An 18,624-nucleotide genomic window follows, 5' to 3' on the forward strand; every position below is an offset into this window, starting at 1 on the left:
TCAAGGCTGTTGGAAACCAGAAGGCATCAGATCTGGACTAGAATTTCAGACAGTTGTGAGCTACAATATAAGTGCTGGGAATTGATGTAAACCTGGGCCCTTTGAAAAAGCAGCCATTGTTCTTACGTGCTGATGTGGGCAGTGGGCTGTGAAAGGAATCCTGATTTCCTGGTCAAGATAGGTCGAAGCCCTGGGGACCCTAAGGGATGACAGGAAGCTTCCCAGTCTCCCAGGAGATCAGGACCCTTTCATGTAGCTATAGCCTCCCCCACAGCCCTCTGTAGAGAGGTTTGAGACAGAGCAGTCATGTGGGGCAATGCCCCAAGCCCCTCCTCCACAGGTGAGAACACGGACCACAGGCTCAAGACAGATCAGTTATGTAGAAGCAGGACCACACCCCCAAATATGTAGATGAGGACTTCCCAAGCTCTCAGGCCAAACCAATAGGAAGTACCTGCTGTCAGACACTGACCCATCCAAAACTGTATTTAAGAATCATGCCCAGAAGGATTAAAGGTGTGCAGGAATTACTCCTTTCTCTGAGAACTTCTGTCATAAGAGCTCTAACACCACCCCATGGGGAAGAGATCTGCTCTCCTGAAATCGCCAACAGAAGCTCCCCTGGACCCCTCATGGCTAGTCAGACTCCTGCTGGTTGAGCCCAGCCGGACATCCTGTCTTAGTAGACCAGCACCAGCAGCAGAGGGAGCAGTTCCCCCTCCCTGCCCGGAGTTCTCTCCATTTTACCTGAATGCGCACCTAGCTGGATCAGAGATCTCCGTGGAAAGCCTCCAGCATGAAGGGCCACATGCTGGGCCATCTCCAGCCCCAGACTTGGTGCTTCTGCCTTAGCCTACAGGGTGCTAGGGCGGACGAACACCACATCAAGCTTCTCATTTAAGCCATGCGTTTATGGAGTTGGTGTTTCCTGTTGTTATTTTTAGACTAGGTCTCAGGTAGCCCAGCCTAGCATTGAACTCCTGACCTTCTTGTCTATACCTTGTGAGTGTGGGATTACCGGCACATGGCATGATGCTCAGAAAGCTGTATTGTTAAGTCCGAAGACAACTTTGTACATTTTTAGATAGCAACCGTTTATCAGATGTGTCTTCTATGAATATTTTCTCCAGTGATTTGTCTTTTTATTCTCTCTGTGGTGTGTTTGCTAAAGAAGTCTAGCTCATTCATTATTTTTTGATATATTGTGTTTAGGGGGTTTTACTTTAAATAACATTTAACAGCCAAGGCTACTGTTTTATTTATGTTATTTTCTAGGAATTTTGCATTTTATATTGGAGTCTATAATCTATTTCAGTTTTTTTTTTAATGGATTCTAAGGCCTGTGGTTAGATGTACTTTCTGGTATGTGGTAGCTTGTTTTCTAAGAAGACTGTCTTTTTTTTTTTTTTTTCTGTTGTTATTGCCTTTTCCAAAGACCAGTGGACTATTTAGATCAGTCCGCTTGTGAGATGTCTAGGTTGCTAAGTCATCCATTCGTTGATCTTCTCACCGACATCACACAATCTTAACTACTATAGTTGACATTACGTCGTAAAGTCTCAATTCTTCAACTTTGTCCTGCTTCTTCAATAACCTGCTGAATGTTCTGGGTTCCATGGTTCCTAACATGCCCTGACCTCTCTCTGGACCGGTGCCTTTCCTGTGGGCTCCCTTTGTTCTTTTGACATTGTTGGTACTCAGTAGTTACAACTGCACACTCCCTTCCTTTTACTCAATTCAAACACTCTGTTCCTCCTTAAAATTGTTCTTTTGTATCTACAAGGACTAAACACAGAACACCATCAGGAACAGTAAGATGGCTCAGATGGTAAAGACACTTGTCACCAAGCCAGGAAACCTAGCTTCATTCCCTGAGAGAGCTGACCCCATAAAAGCTGTCCTCTGACCTTCACCTGTGTGCCCTGGCACATCCCATGCAGCCTGTCACATCATGGAGGGAGGGAGGTGGGGGGGCGGACAGAGAGACAGAGACAGAGAGACAGGGAGAGACGGAGAGAGAAAGAGAGGGAGAGACGGAGAGAGAGAAAGAGAGAGAACTAAATTTTAGTATATGCAAAAGACCTAGTTAAACACTAAATGAAAAGGACACAATGAACCACAATGCCAAAATGAACCACATGGGTAAGTATTCAGTATTAATAATCATTAGGATAATATTAAAAGGATTACATCTCTCCCTCTCTAACTGTCTCTCTGTCTCTGTGTTTGTGTGTGCGTGTGTGTGTGCGTGTGTGTACCAATGAGTTTAATTACAGTTGTTTACATGGGCAAGGGGTTGTTTACAGACGTATGGTCAGCATCCCAATAGTTATGTGAATGAAGATAATCTGCCTACCTCCCTAGATCTATATTTGCCTATAGATCTTAGTGAAGGACCGGACCTCATGCTTCCTTCCTCCTTGTAACAGACAACTGCTATTTGGGAAAGGGGAAGTGATCAATGGGTGTGGGACAACAGAGGGTAATGGAGGTAAATATGATAAAAATATATACATATATAAAATATAATAAAAGATGTAATATATAAAACATGCTAATCCAACTTTTTAAAAAAAATATTGCCAGTGTCAAGAATTAACATTTGGAGTACCTAGGACACTTTTATACTGTTTATGGGAATATAAGACATTATAACTCTTTGGGAAAATATTTCACAGTTCCTAAAATAAAACTGAACATACATCTACCTGAAGACCCAGGACTAGTCATGTTCACACACAAAAAAAAAAAACCCAAAAAACCAAACCAAAACAAAACAAAACAAAAAAAACAAAACCTGAAATGCATCTGCCAAAGGACTCACTTAGAAACCTCAAGCTAACACTAGAGCGCGTCACTAGAAGGAAATTAACTGTTCCCATCCACCAATCCAGCTGAAGCTCAGCCTCGGGAACACTGAGCAAAGGAACCTAAACTCACGTTTATTTTAATTTTTTATTATTGAATTTATTATTTGCATGTGTGTGTGCGTTGATTATGTGTATATTGTGTATGGACACGTGCGTAGAAGCCAGATGATTTGCAAGAGTGAGTTTTCTCGACCATGTGTTTCCCTGGGAATCAAACTCAGGCTAGCAGGCTGGGTGGTAAGTGCCTTTACCTGCTGAGTCATCCCACGGGCTCAAAAAATAATATTTATTGTGTGAATACACTTACCTCATGTACCAGAGCTAGGAAGGTTAACTTGTGGTTACAGACAAAGCCCACAGTTTCCTAGGGGGTGGGTAATGTTTACACGCAACCAACACAAGACATTCTTCAAGGTTCACAGGTATATTTCTATGTTGATCAGGGTTATTTACAGGGTTATAACTTTCTTAATGTAAGTATATTAAAAACATGGTTTAAATATAGACATGCCACTTCCTGTAAATATTATCTCATTAAAGTTTTTGTTCTGTTATTTTAATTAGTAAACAAGTAGTGTACTGACAGTTTAGCTTTGTAAATACCATTATTTATAACACTTTAGATTGCGACTATACAACTCTTTAGGCATACAGAGTTCATGAAAATTGGGGCTATCACAGGAAAAGATAATACCAAGAAACCAAAGTTGACTGCCAAACAAATTTCAGTGGTTTATGAATTCCAAAGCACCTCAAAACGACCCAATGACATTCTCTGCCCAGACTGCAGACATCTGGAATAATACACTCTGAGACGTGTTGCTTCCCCTAAGCAATGGAAGGCGCTAACATTTAGAGCATTCAATGGCTGTGACTTCGACTCAAATGCCTCATTCCGTAACCGTTACAGGCTTCACTTTATATATGTGCTGAAAGGCTGAATTAATCAAAAAACAAAAACAAAAAACAAAACAAAAAAAAAAAAACCCAAAAACACTCACTCAGGGTCTGGAAGTATAGCTCAGAGGGAGAACATGTACAGGGTCCAGGGGTTCCAACCTGAGAAAGCCAGAAAACTAAAAAACAAATCTGTAAAGAGCAGAAACAAAATATTCTGTGAACACGTAGCAGTGATGATGGGTTGAATATCCCTGTCATCTAATTAGGGAGGAGGCTCAAACAGCCGGAACCTGAGGACTCGATGGCATTGTAAAAGAGGGAGGACCAAACACGAGAAACACTATAAAAAAAAAAAACCAAGGGCCTGATCTGATGTAGAAACAAAGACCAAATGAGAACGTAGAGGTTTTGTCAGTCTCGCCTTTGAGGGACACTCCTGTGGATTCCCTAGTCCAGACTCTAGGGCTACCCTACCCGCATGTCTCGTGGTGGTTAGTAAATGGTTAAACATGCATAGGTGACTACTAGTGTGGAGATTATGTTTAGAAATATTTAATGGTACAATTAATTGCTTTAATTACTTGAGTTTGTCTAAGCGTGATTACTTAACATGAATACCTTTGTAAATAGGGAGTTGACGGTAGGCTGCGAGCTTCGGCTGAAACACATTTTCCATTAGAACCCTTTCCATGTAAAATAAGTCCTGATGAAGCTTATCGGACTTCAGTATCTTCTCTGAGTTGTCTTCTTCATCCTCGTGACTTTTAGCCAGAATTACACTTTCTATGTCCATTAGGGAACTGCTTTCGCTGTCTGTAAATATAAATACGACTCACTCACAAAAAAGCCAAGTAGCAGCAGGTGGTTCGCACAGTTTAAAGATCTTTTTTTGAATTATGTTTTATAATTTCTGTCTTCCATTCCCAACACCTTTAATAGCATTTATTAAATCTTACATGCACAAAGAAAACACGAGAATATAAAACTCTCGGAACGCTTCTCATCCACCAAGAAAATGCACTTTTCCCCTGAGGATAAACGGTAATCATCTCGAGGTGATATGCACACATCTGCCTATTTTCTGTTAATTTATCAGAAAACTACAATTTAGGTGACTGGCAAGATAGCTCAGTTGGTGAAGTTCTTGCCTTGCAAGTATTGGGACCTGAGTTCAATACCCAGAACCTCTGTAGAAAGCTGGGTGCCATAGCTGCAATCCTAGCACTAGAGAGAGAGACAGGGGGATTCCCAGGACTCACAGGCTAGCCAGCCTAACCTGGTGGTCCAGTCCCACCGCCTAATGAGAGACTCTACCTCAAAAAACAAGGAAGACAGTGTGTGTGGAACAATGATATCAGAGGTTATCCTCGGACTTCTACACGCATGCATCCACATGTATGGGCACTCAAAACTCACATTTATATCTTTGAACATTTGTGTACATAGGCCAAAACATTAAATAAGATCACTACTATTAGGTAATTTATAAAGACAAGAAGTGTATTTCTTATAGTTCCAAAGGCTGGGAAGGTCCAAGCCAAGAAGCTCCAGCTCGTGGGGGGCCTCCCGCTGTCCCTCACATGATGGGAGGGAGCATGACACGGGCAGAACCGTGAAGCATGAAAGCTCAATCGTGTTCTCTTATGAAAGCAGTCATCTGAAATGGGGGCCCTAGTCTCACGATGCCGTCCAGTTCCACTTACTTTCCCAAAGCTCGCTTGTAGATACCATGAACATACACATTTCTGAATTAAATTTCCAGCAAATGAACTTTGGGGCAGCGGGCACATTTGAATCACAGCAGTAATTCTCTGTACTTTTCTATTTACAATGAAATAAAATGATTATCAATCTTCAAAGATCTGACTTGACATCTCTCTCTCTCTCTTTCTCTCTCTCTCTCTCTCTCTCTCTCTCTCTCTCTCTCTCTCTCTCTCTCTGTGTGTGTGTGTGTGTGTGTGTGTGTGTGTGCATTTATTCTTAATTAGTTTTGTGGCTGCTATAGAAAACTCCATGGCTTAAACCATGCAGTTTGATTATCCTGAAGTTCTGCTTCTTGGAGGGTGTCACTTGTGTCGTTGGATTGTTTAGACTGGGCAACAATATTATCTGGGACAATCTTCCAGTTTGGAGATGAGTCTGTAATCATGTCTGATAAAAAATTCTTTCCTCCACTGTATGGTAATATATCACAGATTTGGAGGGCTGTGTATCAACTTGGGGAACAGTGATGTCTAATTTTGGTTATCAAATTGGCTGAGTCTGGAGTCAACTAAAACATAAGCTGCTAGGCACTCCTGTGAGAATTTCTCAGATTATTTGAAGCAGGAAGACCCACCATAAATGTAGGTGGAGATCTTGGTGGCAGCCCAGATAAAACGACATAAAAGAGAACTTCGCTTTTTCGCTTGCTTGCCCACATTCTTGTTGGCACGTTCATGTACCCTATTACTAAGACATTACTTCAAAATTAGAAACATCTAAAGGACTTCTACAGGAGTCCAATATAAACTAAAGATCACCCAGGAAACCTCCGTGGATCCTGCACCACCAGATTGGGACCGTTGAGCCATCATAGGCTGAACAACTAATGCAGTCAGCCTCTCCATTGTGTGACAGCTATTGTTAGACCACTTGGACCATATCCTTTAAGTTAGTCTAATAACTAACTTCTATCTCTGTCTTTATATCTACATAGTGAAGGTTTGAATGAGAACAGTCAGAGAAAGAGAGAGAGAGAGAGAGAGAGAGAGAGAGAGAGATTTATATAGAAGATAAGCAGAGCCCTTGAAAGCAGAAGAGAAGTGCGATTATTCATTCAGGATCCTGGGAACTCAAGGGATAGCACAATGGTGACTTGTATATTCAAGACACTGCAAACAAAGACAGTTACTTGGCAACACACTGAACACACAGAAATGCCCACAAGAGGCCTGCTCATCTTGTTTAGAGTCAAGAAGCAGCTTTAACAAAGCTGTTAGAGGACAGTCAGTCAACTCCAGCAGCTCTGCAGAAGAACTGGGGGTAAGCACAAGGCCAGGTGACAGCCAGGCTTCCACCCTCACCAAGAGGCCTTGACATCATTCAGAGAAGCTAGAGCTGAGGACCAGAATTTTCATCTCTGCTATGCACGAGAATGCCAGATACGCCCACTGGGGAGGCTGAGACATCTCAGACAGCAAGCATTCAGGGTTTCCCTTCAGCCCACTGGAGTTGACAGGAATCAGGACTTATACCACTGCCCAGCAGGAATGACCACAGCCTCTGCTTTGTCATGTCCATGATGCTGTATGTGGTTGAGTTGGTAACAGGCAATCCTACACAAAAGGATAAAGAGAGCTGAAGTTTCCAGCAGAGGTCAGCAGTCATGTCCCTCAGGAGCCACAGAGTGGGCTAAAAGCCCTGGTCTTCTGCTGGGTCTGGTGGAACATGCTTATCGTCCAAGCACTCAGGAGGAAGACCAGTAAGTTCAGGATACCTGCACTGTGCAGTGAGCACCTGTCTCAAAATCCCTGGACTTCTCTACTGCTGATTGGCAGTCATGAGACAGTAACTCCTACTGTCCGACACATGCACTATCAAAGCCTAGAAAAATGGAAGCTTTCTATCTAGATTCCAATTGAAAGTCACTCCCTGAACCAAGAACAAAGAAAAATCTCAAATACAAAAGACGATCATCAGTAGACATGAACACCAAGATGAGGGACTAGAATTAACTAACAAAGAATTTACAGAGGCCATCATAAAAAGAAAAAAAAACAACTTTGCCAGGGCTTATGAATATCCTTGGAACAACTAAAAGCATCATCCAAAGAAGAGAACATTGCAATGAAACAAAAAACTTACAGGACTGAAACACTCAGAACATAAATTTCAATTAATGGGTTAAATGAAAAAAAAAACCCTGGGGCTTTTGTTTTATTTATTTATTTATTTATTTATTTACTTATTTATTGACAGGGTATCTCTATGTAGCCCTGGCTGTCCTCAAACTCATTATATAGGCTGGCCAACCCTAACTCATAGAGATCTGACTGCCTCTGCCTCTGAGTGCTGAGATTAAAGACAGGCACCACCACATCTGGCTCATAAAAACAAACAGCAGCAAGCTAACTTAAAAGCAAGTGGAGAGAAGGCTCAGTGGCTAAAGTTCATACTGCTTTTACAGAAGACCAAACTCAAGTGTGGCTCCTACAGCTCTCTGTGTAACTGCCTGTGACTCTATCTGGAGGAGATGAAAAGTCCTCTTCCGGACTCCTACAGCACTGTATTCATCTGCATAGCCCTCAGTGCCATGCATATGTATAATTTAAAATAAAATAATTTTTAAACCAAGGAGAATAGACTCAGAATAAAAATAATGAAGAGAGCCTCAGGGACCTGTGAGATTATCATGTTCAGGTGAGTAGCCTATCAAAGAGGGAAGAGATTGTCACTGGAAAGTGCGCCTGAAAATGGTAGTTGAAAAGGCACAGAACTTAACAAAGAACAAATGGACTAAAGAAGCTGAAGGAGCCTTGAAGAGAAAGGCTTTAACGATACCCACCAAAGACTTACCATGGATAGACTACCAAAGACTTATCCATAGATGGATATAGACATCTGCACATGCACATACACATTAATATAGACATGTACATATATCCAGGAAGATAAAAGGAAATATTGAAAGCAGCGACGGAAGGGAAAGATATTTATAGGAAGAAAAATATTTGAATATCAACACACTTTTCATTAGAAACAGGAGATTCTAGAACTTGCATGTTCTCTGAATGCTGGATGAAAAGAACTGTTCGCCCCAGAAATCTGCATTGAAAATATCCAGTAAAAGGAGAAACTGAGGTTCAGTTATCAAAGTGCTTGTTGCAAGCTTGAGGAGTTGAGCTCATGGTGGGAAACCTGGGTACAGGCAGAACTTGGTGGTGCATAACTCAAATCCCTATACTGGGGACACGGAGGCAGGAGGTTCTCTGAGGCCAGCCTGGTCAATATAGTGAGTTCTAGGCTAGCCAGAGTTACATAATGAGACCTTGCCTAAAGGAAGCAGCAGCAGCAGCAGCAGAAGCAGTAAGAGCTAGTGATTTTCACACCAAATTCAGGACAAATCTGTCCCTGACTGGCAAGCCAGTTTAGTCAAATTGTTGAATCCAAAACCACTTAAAAAAAAGTCTTCAAAAAAATGGAGAGTGCCTAAAGAATAAGCCCTTCAGTTGTCCTTTGTCCTCTAAATATAGTATTTGCATGCAGATCCAAGCACACACAATACACAGGTAGACACAGATAAAGTGTGTTTACTAATGAGATACTTCTAATCAAAGAGTTACATTGTCTTATGCAGTTCTAAACATCTAAACGACCTTGATATCTAGAAGAAATATACAAGGCGATCATAGAGAAGGGATGGAGTGCTGGGCATGGTCACCCGTGCCTACCTATAAAGCCAGGGCTCAGGAGGCAGAGGCAGGAAGACCACAGCAAGTTCCAGGTCAGCCTCATACACCTCACAGGCTCAAGGCAAGCCACGGTACATAACAAAAACTGGCCTCAAAAACCCAAAAGCACCTCCCAACATGAAAGTTGAAAGACAGAGAGGTAATCTTTACTTGAACTAGTAACACGTGGACATCAGTGGACTTTGCAAAGTTATGTGTATATAATACAATATGCAGATAAGTAGCTAAGTGAACAGATGCACAAATGTCAAATGAAGAACAGACATACAGACATACACATATGTCCTTAAGTTAAAAGGTGACTTAAAAAGGATTAACTTGCAAGAAGGCAGAAAAAAAAAACCAACACCACCAACAACAAAACCAAAAATAACAACAAAAATATAAAAATGAAACAAAACCAGAAAACAAATAATGGAAGATTTAATGTTCTAAAGATGACAATCTAGAGGCAGCCAGCCCTAGCACTCTGCAGCAAACAACAAGAAGACTATCTCAAATGGGGTGGAAGGTGAAGGGCCACTCCCAAGTTTGTCCTCTGACGTCCATTTATACCGGTGTAGTGCACACATACATAAACTCGAACACTCACACAATACACCAACCTGTATGCATACATGGGAAAAATTTAGAAAGAGAGAGAAAGCCAAGATGCACTAGAGAAAAACACGAAAACAAGACTGGATGTAAAAAATAAAAATTCGGCCGCCGCAGAGAGTCCTTGGGCAGCACCCCGCGAGCAAACTTGAGCCTCAGGACCACAGGTAAGACCAACTTGCCTGCTGCAAGAGAGCTGCCTGGTGAGATCGGGACACACAGAGGCAGAGTTCATCTAGGACCGGGCACGTCCTGTGTTTGCCAGAGGTCCCACTCCTGGGGATCCCGGCCCGCAGCAGCTCTCTGCTCCCAGACCCCTTGGGAAAGAGACCTCACCGCCTGGTCAGGTGGGCACTCCTGAGGCTGCAGAGCGGAAGAGACCACCAACACTGCCCACCCCAGCCCACATCCCTGGCCCAAGAGGAAACTGTATAAGGCCTCTGGGCTCCCGTCGGGGAGGGCCCAGGAGCGGCAGGACCCCTGCCTGAGACACTGCCGGAACCTGAGGGAAACAGACCGGATAAACAGTTCTCTGCACCCAAATCCCGTGGGAGGGAGAGCTGAACCTTCAGAGAGGCAGACAAGCCTGGGAAACCAGAAGAGACTGCTCTCTGTGCCCTCATCTCGGACGCCAGAGGAAAACACCAAAGGCCATCTGGAACCCTGGTGCACTGAAGCTCCCGGAAGGGGCGGCACAGGTCTTCCTGGTTGCTGCCGCTGCAGAGAGCCCGTGGGCAGCACCCCACGAGCGAACTTGAGCCTCGGGACCACAGGTAAGACCAACTTTTCTGCTGCAAGAAAGCTGCCTGGTGAACTCAAGACACAGGCCCACAGGAACAGCTGAAGACCTGTAGAGAGGAAAAACTACACGCCCGAAAGCAGAACACTCTGTCCCCATAACTGACTGAAAGAGAGGAAAACAGGTCTACAGCACTCCTGACACACAGGCTTATGGGACAGTCTAGCCACTGTCAGAAATAGCAGAACAAAGTAACACTAGAGATAATCTGATGGCGAGAGGCAAGCGCAGGAACCCAAGCAACAGAAACCAAGACTACATGGCATCATCGGAGCCCAATTCTCCCACCAAAACAAACATGGAATATCCAAACACACCAGAAAAGCAAGATCTAGTTTCAAAATCATATTTGATCATGATGCTGGAGGACTTCAAGAAGGACGTGAAGAACTCCCTTAGAGAACAAGTAGAAGCCTACAGAGAGGAATCGCAAAAATCCCTGAAAGAATTCCAGGAAAACACAATCAAACAGTTGAAGGAATTAAAAATGGAAATAGAAGCAATCAAGAAAGAACACATGGAAACAACCCTGGATATAGAAAACCAAAAGAAGAGACAAGGAGCTGTAGATACAAGCTTCACCAACAGAATACAAGAGATGGAAGAGAGAATCTCAGGAGCAGAAGATTCCCTAGAAATCATTGACTCAACTGTCAAAGATAATGTAAAGCAGAAAAAGCTACTGGTCCAAAACATACAGGAAATCCAGGACTCAATGAGAAGATCAAACCTAAGGATAATAGGTATAGAAGAGAGTGAAGACTCCCAGCTCAAAGGACCAGTAAATATCTTCAACAAAATCATAGAAGAAAACTTCCCTAACCTAAAAAAAGAGATACCCATAGGCATACAAGAAGCCTACAGAACTCCAAATAGATTGGACCAGAAAAGAAACACCTCCCGTCACATAATAGTCAAAACACCAAACGCACAAAATAAAGAAAGAATATTAAAAGCAGTAAGGGGAAAAGGTCAAGTAACATATAAAGGCAGACCTATCAGAATCACACCAGACTTCTCGCCAGAAACTATGAAGGCCAGAAGATCCTGGACTGATGTCATACAGACCCTAAGAGAACACAAATGCCAGCCCAGGTTACTGTATCCTGCAAAACACTCAATTAACATAGATGGAGAAAACAAGATATTCCATGACAAAACCAAATTTAAACAATATCTTTCTACAAATCCAGCACTACAAAGGATAATAAATGGTAAAGCCCAACATAAGGAGGCAAGCTATACCCTAGAAGAAGCAAGAAACTAATCGTCTTGGCAACAAAACAAAGAGAATGAAAGCACAGAAACATAACCTCACATCCAAATATGAATATAACGGGAAGCAATAATCACTATTCCTTAATATCTCTCAACATCAATGGCCTCAACTCCACAATAAAAAGACATAGATTAACAAACTGGATACGCAACGAGGACCCTGCATTCTGCTGCCTACAGGAAACACACCTCAGAGACAAAGACAGACATTACCTCAGAGTGAAAGGCTGGAAAACAACTTTCCAAGCAAATGGTCAGAAGAAGCAAGCTGGAGTAGCCATTCTAATATCAAATAAAATCAATTTTCAACTAAAAGTCATCAAAAAAGATAAGGAAGGACACTTCATATTCATCAAAGGAAAAATCCACCAAGATGAACTCTCAATCCTAAATATCTATGCCCCAAATACAAGGGCACCTACATATGTAAAAGAAACCTTACTAAAGCTCAAAACACACATTGCACCTCACACAATAATAGTGGGAGATTTCAACACCCCACTCTCATCAATGGACAGATCATGGAAACAGAAATTAAACAGAGATGTAGACAGACTAAGAGAAGTCATGAGCCAAATGGACTTAACGGATAGTTATAGAACATTCTATCCTAAAGCAAAAGGATATACCTTCTTCTCAGCTCCTCATGGTACTTTCTCCAAAATTGACCATATAATTGGTCAAAAAACGGGCCTCAACAGGTACAGAAAGATAGAAATAATCCCATGCGTGCTATCGGATTACCACGGCCTAAAACTGGTCTTCAATAACAATCAAGGAAGAATGCCCACATATACTTGGAAATTGAACAATGCTCTACTCAATGATAACCTGGTCAAGGAAGAAATAAAGAAAGAAATTAAAAACTTTTTAGAATTTAATGAAAATGAAGGTACAACATACCCAAACTTATGGGACACAATGAAAGCTGTGCTAAGAGGAAAACTCATAGCGCTGAGTGCCTGCAGAAAGAAACAGGAAAGAGCATATGTCAGCAGCTTGACAGCACACCTAAAAGCTCTAGAACAAAAAGAAGCACATACACCCAGGAGGAGTAGAAGGCAGGAAATAATCAAACTCAGAGCAGAAATCAACCAAGTAGAAACAAAAAGGACCATAGAAAGAATCAACAGAACCAAAAGTTGGTTCTTTGAGAAAATCAACAAGATAGATAAACCCTTAGCCAGACTAACGAGAGGACACAGAGAGTGCGTCCAAATTAACAAAATCAGAAATGAAAAGGGAGACATAACAACAGATTCAGAGGAAATTCAAAAAATCATCAGATCTTACTATAAAAACCTATATTCAACAAAACTTGAAAATCTTCAGGAAATGGACAATTTCCTAGACAGATACCAGGTACCAAAGTTAAATCAGGAGCAGATAAACCAGTTAAACAACCCCATAACTCCTAAGGAAATAAAAGCAGTCATTAAAGGTCTCCCAACCAAAAAGAACCCAGGTCCAGATGGGTTTAGTGCAGAATTCTATCAAACCTTCATAGAAGACCTCATACCAATATTATCCAAACTATTCCACAAAATTGAAACAGATGGATCACTCCCGAATTCCTTCTATGAAGCCACAATTACTCTTATACCTAAACCACACAAAGACACAACAAAGAAAGAGAACTTCAGACCAATTTCCCTTATGAATATCGACGCAAAAATACTCAACAAAATTCTGGCAAACCGAATCCAAGAGCACATCAAAACAATCATCCACCATGACCAAGTAGGCTTCATCCCAGGCATGCAGGGATGGTTTAATATACGGAAAACCATCAACGTGATCCATTATATAAACAAACTGAAAGAACAAAACCACATGATCATTTCATTAGACGCTGAGAAAGCATTTGACAAAATTCAACACCCCTTCATGATAAAAGTCCTGGAAAGAATAAGAATTCAAGGCCCATACCTGAACATAGTAAAAGCCATATACAGCAAACCAGTTGCTAACATTAAACTAAATGGAGAGAAACTTGAAGCAATCCCACTAAAATCAGGGACTAGACAAGGCTGCCCACTCTCTCCCTACTTATTCAATATAGTTCTTGAAGTTCTAGCCAGAGCAATCAGACAACAAAAGGAGGTCAAGGGGATACAGATCGGAAAAGAAGAAGTCAAAATATCACTATTTGCAGATGATATGATAGGATATTTAAGTGATCCCAAAAGTTCCACCAGAGAACTACTAAAGCTGATAGACAACTTCAGCAAAGTGGCTGGGTATAAAATTAACTCAAATAAATCAGTTGCCTTCCTCTATACAAAAAAGAAACAAGCCGAGTAAGAAATTAGGGAAACGACACCCTTCATAATAGACCCAAATAATATAAAGTACCTCGGTGTGACTTTAATAAAGCAAGTAAAAGATCTGTACAATAAGAACTTCAAGACACTGAAGAAGGAAATTGAAGAAGACCTCAGAAGATGGAAAGATCTCCCATGCTCATGGATTGGCAGGATTAATATAGTAAAAATGGCCATTTTACCAAAAGCAATCTACAGATTCAATGCAATCCCCATCAAAATACCAATCCAATTCTTCAAAGAGTTAGACAGAACAATTTGCAAATTCATCTGGAATAACAAAAAACCCAGGATAGCTAAAGCTATCCTCAACAATAAAAGGACTTCAGGGGGAATCACTATCCCTGAACTCAAGCAGTATTACAGAGCAATAGTGATAAAAACTGCATGGTATTGGTACAGAGACAGACAGATAGACCAATGGAATAGAATTGAAGACCCAGAAATGAACCCACACACCTATGGGCACTTGATTTTTGACAAAGGAGCCAAAACCATCAAATGGAAAAAAGATAGCATTTTCAGCAAATGGTGCTGTTTCAACTGGAGCTCAACATGTAGAAGAATGCAGATCGATCCATGCTTATCACCCTGCACAAAGCTTAAGTCCAAGTGGATCAAGGACCTCCACATCAAACCAGACACACTCAAACTAATAGAAGAAAAACTAGGGAAGCATCTGGAACACATGGGCCCTGGAAAAAATTTCCTAAACAAAACACCAATGGCTTACGCTCTAAGATCAAGAATCGACAAATGGGATCTCATAAAACTGCAAAGCTTCTGTAAGGCAAAGGACACTGTGGTTAGGACAAAATGGCAACCAACAGATTGGGAAAAGATCTTTACCAATCCTACAACAGATCGAGGCCTTATATCCAAAATATGCAAAGAACTCAGGAAGTTAGACCGCAGGGAAACAAATAACCCTATTAAAAAATGGGGTTCAGAGCTAAACAAAGAATTCACAGCTGAGGAATGCTAAATGGCTGAGAAACACCTAAAGAAATGTTCAACATCTTTAGTCATAAGGGAAATGCAAATCAAAACAACCCTGGGATTTCACCTCACACCAGTGAGAATGGCTATGATCAAAAACTCAGGGGACAACAGATGCTGGCGAGGATGTGGAGAAAGAGGAACACTCCTCCATTGTTGGTGGGATTGCAAACTGGTACAACCATTCTGGAAATCAGTCTGGAGGATCCTCAGAAAATTGGACATTGAACTGCCTGAGGATCCAGCTATACCTCTCTTGGGCATATACCCAAAAGATGCCCCAACATATAAAAAAGACAAGTGCTCCACTATGTTCATTGCAGCCTTATTTATAATAGCCAGAAGCTGGAAAGAACCCAGATGCCCTTCAACAGAGGAATGGATCCAGAAAATGTGGTACATCTACACAATGGAATATTACTCAGCTATGAAAAACAACGACTTTATGAAATTCGTAGGCAAATGGTTGGAACTGGAAAATATCATCCTGAGTGAGCTAACCCAATCACAGAAAGACATATATGGTATGCACTCATTGATAAGTGGCTATTAGCCCAAATGCTTGAATTACCCTAGATACCTAGAACAAATGAAACTCAAGACGGATGATCAAAATGTGAATGCTTCACTCCTTCTTTAAAAGGGGAACAAGAATACCCTTGGCAGGGAAGAGAGAGGCAAAGATTAAAACAGAGACTGAAGGAACACCCATTCAGAGCCTGCCCCACATGTGGCCCATACATATACAGCCACCCAATTAGACAAGATGGATGAAGGAAAGAAGTGCAGACCGACAGGAGCCGGATGTAGATCGCTCCTGAGAGACACACCCAGAATACAGCAAACACAGAGGCGAATGCCAGCAGCAAACCACTGAACTGAGAATAGGACCCCCGTTGAAGGAATCAGAGAAAGAACTGGAAGAGCTTGAAGGGGCTCGAGACCCCATATGAACAACAATGCCAACCAACCAGAGCTTCCAGGGACTAAGCCACTACCTAAATACTATACATGGACTGACCCTGGACTCTGACCTCATAGGTAGCAATGAATATCCTAGTAAGAGCACCAGTGGAAGGAGAAGCCCTGGGTCCTGCTAAGACTGAACCCCCAGTGAACTAGACTGGTGGGGGGAGGGCGGCAATGGGGGGAGGGTTGGGAGGGGAACACCCATAAGGAAGGGGAGGGGGGAGGGGGATGTTTGCCCGGATACCGGGAAAGGGAATAACACTCGAAATGTATATAAGAAATAACCAAGTTAATTAAAAAAAAAAATAAAAATGCCTTTAATCGCAGCACTCAGTCTGAGTGCAAGGACCTCTGTGAATTCGAGGCCAGTTGGTTCCAGGTCCTGACTCAAAACAACAAACTCCAGACAGGCGTCCAAGAAAAAAAACAAACAGAAGACTTAATTTCCCACTCAGAATGCAGGGCACTGTGAACATAAAAGCTTAGTCCCTGGGTTGAGCACTTCTTGTGTTCTGTGGAGAAGGTGTGGGATGGCCTGGGAGGACGCCTGCAAAGCAGGAAATGTATGCGGTCTGGCTTTTGCCCATGGTACTTTCCTTGTATTTTTGGATCCCGGTCTCTAACAAGTAAACTTGCTTTACTTAAATATGCAGATCGTTTTGCTGCTAGCGAAGCTTCTGGAATGTTGAAAGAATCATACAAATCCCAGGTAGTGGCCATTACACCTAAACAGACAGAAACGGTAAAAGGATTTTAAAGTGAATTCTAAGATTACGGTTTTGAATATAACTGGTCATAGAAAACTATAAAATGAGTTTCTATTAAAAGCATGTTAATTTTAACAGCACTAGCAGGAAAATAACAAAAAAATATTTCATGGGGGTACCCCCCGGAGACCCCGAATTGCCTCTTAGCATCAAGAGGTGCTGCGTTTTGGGCCAGCCTCAGGTTACCCTCACTCTCCCTCTGCTCCTCCCTCCTTCCTACTCATCAGCCTGTCCCTGCAGGGCTGTCATGGGAAACAGGTTTGGACTAGTTAGCTAGCGGCTGACACACAACTTGTATTTTACAGATCTGCTTGTGGGAAATATCTCACTCCTTTTTACTCAGTAGAGTTCCCTAAACAACTATTTAGGTAAAAACATTGCATCTGTTGTTGGGGCAATGACATTATCAAAAAACCTAATTAAATTTAGTCAAATCATCAAATATGGCAATGGCGACCAAATATAGATTGGAAATGTCATTGATCTTCAAATGCTAACTTCAAAAGCCCCCATACCTCCTTGCTATTGATTTTTGTGGCAATATTATTGTCCTTTGGTACTACACTGCTACTGCTGACCCTACCAAGCTTTCAGTTAAAGGGTGATGCAGGGTTTTTGTTTTGTGATTAAGAAAGATGCTTTAATAAAGAACGGTCTCCTCAAAAATAGAGATGAAATCTGGGCCTTGTAAATATAGGCACTTCCCTTGCGAACCACTCAATAGAAAATCAAGGTTCTCAGTAAAAAGGAGGAGGAGGAGGAGGAGGAGGAAGAGGAGGAGGAAGAGTAAGATAATGGAGAAGAGGGAGAAGAAAAGGAACGGGAGGAGGGGGGAGGAGGAGAGGGAGGAGAAGAGGAGAAGGAGGAGCAGGAAGGGGAAGAAGGGGAGGAAGGGAGAGGGAGATTAGGGGTGGAAGACATGGCTCTTTGGTATCTAATGATTGTTTTCAATGAATAATAATATTAAATTTCACAATAAGATAGATAGCTAATAACGTAGTTTTTACAAAGTTGTTCCTAGAATAAGTTCTGGATATATTTTTGACAAATTGATGAGGATATAATCTTTGAAAATTGAATTATGTATTTTTCTACCATTTAACTGAAATTTTAGTAAGTTTGGCATAGGAATACGTGGTTACATGTGAGCCATTATCATATTTGATCACTTGACTAAGTTTAATCCACAAAGCTGTATATAACAAATATGTTCAGGACTTGGTTTTGTCTCTGGTATAGGGTCTCATGTAGCCTAGGCTAGGCTCAAATTAATTATGTGCTCAAAGGTAATTTTGATTTCTTGGTCCTCTTACCTTCACCTTCCCCAGTGCTAGAACTGTCATGCCAAATGTGGGTTGTTTTAATGTATACATGTTAAGGTAGTGTCTGTGCATGTTAATGTATGTGGACAAACTCAGATGTTCTAAAGAACAATGTCTAGCACCTTTAAGAAAGGTCTTCTCCAAAGAATACACACGGAGGGACCCATGGCTGCAGCTGCATAGGTAGCAGAGGATGGCATGTCTGGCATCAATGGGAGGAGAAGTCCTGTGTAGGCTGGATGCCCCAGCATGGGGGGATTCTAGGGGGATCAGGTGGGGGGTGGGGTTGGGTGCACCCTCATAGAAGTGGCGGTGGGGTATGGATAGAATATTTGTGGAGGGGAAA

At 41.9% G+C, this 18,624-nt stretch overlaps 1 protein-coding gene across 9 annotated transcripts in view; it reads right to left on the reverse strand.

Moving 5' to 3' along the window:
• Dnai4 (dynein axonemal intermediate chain 4) overlaps nt 1-18,624 on the reverse strand; it is an 88,905-nt gene that overhangs the window by 35,496 nt on the left and 34,785 nt on the right. For 4 of the 9 annotated variants that reach the window (XM_087549124.1, XM_087549122.1, XM_087549126.1 and 1 more), the window contains 2 exons: nt 16,782-16,914; nt 4,389-4,583 (listed from right to left, as the gene is read on the reverse strand). In XM_087549124.1, coding sequence (XP_087405250.1) covers nt 4,389-4,563 — 175 coding nt within the window. In that variant the 5' untranslated portion in view covers nt 4,564-4,583; nt 16,782-16,914. 9 annotated transcript variants of the gene reach the window in all.

The sequence above is a fragment of the Rattus norvegicus genome, chromosome 5 (genome assembly GCF_021556685.1).
Source record: "Rattus norvegicus strain SHRSP/BbbUtx chromosome 5, alternate assembly SHRSP_T2T, whole genome shotgun sequence".
Taxonomy (NCBI): Eukaryota; Metazoa; Chordata; class Mammalia; order Rodentia; family Muridae; genus Rattus; species Rattus norvegicus.